Raw genomic sequence first — 4,876 nt, forward strand, 5'->3', positions numbered from 1 at the left:
TATAGGACATGGCAGAGCGTATAGGACAGGGTGGGGCTTATAGGACAGGGCAGGGCCTATAGGACAGGGCAGGGCCTATAGGACATGGTGGAGCCTATAGGACAGGGCAGGGCCTATAGGACATGGTGGAGCCTATAGGATAAGTCAGGCCCTATAGGACAGGGCAGGGCCTATAGGACAGGGTGGAGCCTATAGGACAGGGTGGAGCCTATAGGACATGGTGGAACCTATAGGACAGGGTGGGGCTTATAGGACACGGTGGAGCCTACAGGACAGAGTGAAGCCTACAGGCCATGGTGGAGCCTATAGGACAGGGCGAAGCTAATGGAAAAGGGTGGAGCCAGTGGAAAAGGGCAGGGCCATTGGAAAGGGGCGGGGCTTCTGGACTCCAAGGGTGGAGCCCTATGGATGAGGCGAAGCCCATGGGAAAGGGCAGAGCCCGCAGGACAAGGTGGGAGCAGCGGGAGAGGGCGGGGCACCTGGGCTCAGGGTGGAGCCTATGGGACAGGGCGGGGTCAGTGGGAGAGGGCGGGGCCAACTGGTGACAGAGGTTGGGAGTGGTGGGCGGGGTCAGGGTGGGCGTGGCCGCGCGGGGCGTGGCACACTCACAGGCGGGCACTGCGCCAGCTTGTCCGAGGCCACCATCTGCACGTTGAGATGCTTCGCCTGGGACTTGCCCCGGGACTTCACCAGGCGCTGCAGCACCTGGGGCACGAGGGGACAGCCCGGGGTGGCCTCAGGGACACAGTCGGACCCTCCCCAGCCCCCCAGCACGGCAGGGAGGGGGCTGGCGCTGCCCCCCGCCCGCTCCAGCACCCCCAGACCCACCTTGGGGGAGGTGATTTTGATGTAGACGATGATGGGGGCCAGGGAGGTCTTGGCCAGCTGGGCCGGGTGGTTGATGGTGTCGGCGTCCAGGGCCACCAACTGCAGCGTCCGGGCCAGCTCGAAGATCCGCTCGGTCTCGCTCTGCACCTCGGCTGGGGGGGAAGGCACGGACAGTGGGGTCAGGGGACACGTGGGGACAACGGCTGGGACAGACGGGATGGGGGGCACAAAGGGTCTGCACTGGGATTTGGCCACTCCAGTGTCACCCCAGCCACAGGAGGGAGGGTGGACTGGGCTCCGGGTGGGTGAGGAAGGGGCAAAAGGGGCAAAACCCCCCCTGAACCTCACACACACATGGTGGGAGGGGGGTCAAGCCAGGGCTGTGCCACCAGGGTGTCCCCAACCCCGCTCTGCCCGGGGTGGCCGGACCCTGCTGTGTCCGAGTGGCGGGATGGGGGATCCGAGGGGACACGTCCCCGGTGCCGGGGGTCCCGCGTTACATACCCAAGACATCTGTATCAGGAGCAGGGGAGGAAGGAAGCGGCACGGAGGGGAGGAACCCCAAAAGGAAAAGGAGAAACAGGAAAGAAAAAAAAACACAACAGAGAAGATAAAAGAGGAGGAGGAGGAGGAGGAGGGGAGGGGCTGAGTCACGCGGGGGGAGCGCAGGGTTGATCACCCCACACCCCCACGCCCCGCGAGCACCCCGGGGTGGGCTGGGGGCTGATACAGATGGAGGCTTGGGGGGTGGGGGGGGTCCCGCTGCCCCCGGGGGGTGCTCGGGGGGTGCCGTACCCAGGCTGGAGCGGGTGCTGGAGCGCTCGATGATGGTGTGTTTGCTGGGGTTGTTGAGCACGGAGCGTTTGGCCAGGGAGATGTCGGCCGTGACCCGCGTGATGGAGATCCTGGAGGCACGGGGAGGGGTGAGACACCCCCCTCCATACACACCCCCAACCCCTGGGGGGGCAAGGGGGACCCTCCTGCCACCCCCTTCCTGCCACCCCCTTCCTGCCACCCCCTTCCTGCCACCCCATGCTCAGGGCTGCTGGAGCTGCAGGATTCCCCATTAGGGTCCCCCTGTGATTTTAGGGTCCCCACTTGTGGGATTAGGGGTCCTCCCATGGGTTTTGGGGTCCTCTACAGGATTAGGGGTCCCCCTACAGTGTTTAGCGATTCCCCTGTGGGTTTATTAGGGGTTCCCCCGTGGTTTTAGGGGTCCCATCCATGGAATTAGGGCTCCCCCCAATGGGATTAAGGGACTCTCATGGATTTAGGGGTCCCTCTACAAGGTTAGGCATCCCACCTTGGGTTTACAGCTCCTCACATGGGATTAGGAGTCCCATCCTGGATTTAGGGGTCTCCCCTTGAGATTAGGACTCTCCTCATGTGATTAAGGCTCTCTTCATGGGTTTCTATGGGGTCCTTCTATGGGGTTACAGGTCCTCCCATGGGTTTCAGGGTCCCTCTATGGGGTTAGGGGTCCTCTTGTGGATTTAGGGGTCCCTCTGTGGGGTTAGGGGTCCTCCTATGGGTTGCGGGGTCCCTCTATGGGGTTACAGGTCCTCCCATGGGTTTCAGGGTCCCTCTATGGAGTTAGGGGTCCTCTTGTGGATTTAGGGGTCCCTCTATGGGTTAGGGGTCCTCTTGTGGATTTAGGGGTCCCTCTATGGGGTTAGGGCTCCCCCAGCCCCCCCATCTCACCTGCCATCAAAGCGATGCTTCAGGAAGTCGAACAGGGCTTTCTGCATCATGTCCGTGACCTTGGAGGGGGGGAAAAGGCAGGGAGGGAGGGACACCATGGGGCCGGGATCCCCCTCCCCGTGCCCCCCCCCCGTACCCACAGCTCTCACTCACCTCGTAGCCCTTCAGCGAGGGCCCCACGAGGATGATGGGTCGCATGGAGGGCACCACGTCGTAGGGGGGCACGTGCTCGGCCTGGGGACAGAGCGGGGGGTCAGCGGGGCCGGGGGAGGGACGTGGGGGGCACTTCCAGCTTCACCCCTGCAGGGGCAGCTCCGAGGGGGGCTGCAAGCGGGGGGCACCCCACCCTAACCCCACCCTAACCCCACCCCATCCCATCCCCTCCCCGGGGGGGTCCTGACGCTACTCACCAACTTCTGCTTCTGCTTCGCTACGTCCCGAGGGGCCACGGGGGGCCGGGGGGGCGAGAGGAGACAAACAAGGCATGCGTGTTACCCGCGGGCACGGGGGGCACCGGGGGCGGGGGGGGCGCGGGGACACGCGTGTCACCCGGGGGACACGTGTGTAACGCCCTGGGAGTGCCCGAAGGACATGTTGTGTGACCCAGGGGGTGGCCCAGGGACACGTGTGTGACCCCAGGGGACACATGTGTGACCCAGGGGGACACTTGTGTGACCTGGGGACATGTGTGTGACCCAGAGGACACATGTGTGACCCAGAGGACACGTGTGTGACCCAGGGGGTGTCCCAGGCACACATGTGTGACCCAGAGGACACATGTGTGACCCCAGGGGACACTTGTGTGACCTGGGGACATGTGTGTGACCCCGGGGGGTGCCAAAAGGACACGTGTGTGAACCCCCAGGGGTGACTGAAAGACACGTGTGCCACCCAGGGGACACATATGTGACCCCAGGGGGTGACCCAGAGGACACGTGTGTGACCTGGGGACGTGTGTGTGACCCAGGGGGTGCCCAAAGGACACGTGTGTGACCCCCCTGGGGGGCTCCATGGGCACATGTGTCACCCAGGAAGTGACTCAAGGACACATCTGTGACCCAGAGGACACGTGTGTGACCCCAAGGGTGTCCCAGGGACACATGTGTGGCCCCAGGGGGTGTCCCAGGAACACGTGTGTGTTATACATGAAGTATCTCCTGCTCAGGGTCAGATTTGGGGTTCCAGAGGGGGCTCTGCAGGGTGTGGGGGGTGGCCGGGACCCCCCCAGACGTCCCTGCAGACTCCCCCCCGCCCCGGGTTGTGGTTGCGCCCGAACCCCCCCAGCTTGTGCCCAGTTTGGGGGGGAGGAACGGTCCATTCCCAGTCGCAGGGGGGGACGAGACAGCGGCCGTGCTGGCACACACCATGCACACACTGGGGGGGTCTGGGGGGGGGCACGGGCTGATCCATCCCATGGACCATGGGGGGGTCACAGCCACGGGCTGATCCATCCCATGAACCACGGGGGGGTCACAGCCACAGACTGCTCCATCCCATGGATCATGGGGCGGGAATGTGGCCATGGATGGATTCAACCCATGGACTGTGGGGGGGGGGTCACAGCCACGGGTTGATCCATCCCATGGCCCGGGGGGGGGGGGGTCACAGCCCCACTCTGACCCCCCCCAGCCCCAGGTGCAGGGGGTCATGCCCATGCTGCAGTGCTGGGGGTGCTGGGGCAGCGGGTGCCCCCCAGCCCCGTGGGGTGCCCCCAGCCCCATGGGGTGCCCCCAGCCCCCCCGGCAGGGTTAGGGCAGGCAGCGGGTGCAGCAGGCGAGGCGGGGGCCGGCGGGGGGGGGGGGCCCTTTTACCTTCCTAAAGAAGGGGATGCGCTTGTTGTGGGCGGGGGGGGTGGTGACACTGCTCACGCTACTCTTAGGGGAGCGCTGGGTCTCCAAGGCCTCCTCCTCCTCTAACTCATCGGGGTCAAAGGCAAAGCTGGGCATGTCCAGGGCACCTGGGGATGGCCCGAGCCGGGGCCAGGACACGGCAGGGAGAGAAGAAGAGCGGTAATGGCGATGGAAGAAGGGGAATGATGGAGATGGGGGGGCTGGGAGGGGCGGGAGGGTGGTGGGAGAAGCAGAGGAGAGGGGTCTCTGGGGGAAGGGGGTGTGCCCTGCCTGCACCCGGGGCAGAGGGGGTGGGCTGTGGGTGAAGGGGAGGCGGGGGAAGGACCCCCCTGGGCTGAGGGGGGACACTCTTACCGCTGGCCGGGGGCGTGGGCCGGCGGGTCCCTGTCACCACGTCACCCAGGCTGGAGGTGGAGTTGTCCCCGGATTTGCTGGGGGAGGGAGAAGCACAGAGAGAGAGAGAGAGAGAGAGAGAGAGAGGGAGCGGGATGGGGGTG

The 4,876-nt window shown here is 65.2% G+C and overlaps 1 protein-coding gene and 1 long non-coding RNA gene across 2 annotated transcripts in view; both read right to left on the minus strand.

The window, feature by feature from the left end:
- Positions 1-570: 570 nt before the first annotated feature.
- Positions 571-4,876, minus strand: part of CACNB1 (calcium voltage-gated channel auxiliary subunit beta 1) — a 6,010-nt gene continuing 1,704 nt past the window's right edge. Inside the window, exons 4-11 of the mRNA XM_027698922.1 lie at positions 4,734-4,869; positions 4,341-4,486; positions 2,683-2,763; positions 2,530-2,588; positions 1,624-1,733; positions 1,333-1,341; positions 829-980; positions 571-705 (exon numbers count right to left, since the gene is read on the minus strand). Of these exons, the coding sequence (XP_027554723.1) occupies positions 571-705; positions 829-980; positions 1,333-1,341; positions 1,624-1,733; positions 2,530-2,588; positions 2,683-2,763; positions 4,341-4,486; positions 4,734-4,869 (828 nt within the window). The remainder of the gene's footprint in view (positions 706-828; positions 981-1,332; positions 1,342-1,623; positions 1,734-2,529; positions 2,589-2,682; positions 2,764-4,340; positions 4,487-4,733; positions 4,870-4,876) is intronic.
- Positions 2,941-4,151, minus strand: LOC113975167. The gene is made up of 3 exons (XR_003536771.1): positions 3,588-4,151; positions 3,245-3,473; positions 2,941-3,195 (listed from the first exon to the last, which is right to left on the minus strand). It is a non-coding gene; the product is annotated as an uncharacterized LOC113975167 (long non-coding RNA).

This window comes from Neopelma chrysocephalum, unplaced genomic scaffold, assembly GCF_003984885.1.
Source record: "Neopelma chrysocephalum unplaced genomic scaffold, ASM398488v2 Primary Assembly neopelma1_134, whole genome shotgun sequence".
Lineage (NCBI taxonomy): Eukaryota > Metazoa > Chordata > Aves > Passeriformes > Pipridae > Neopelma > Neopelma chrysocephalum.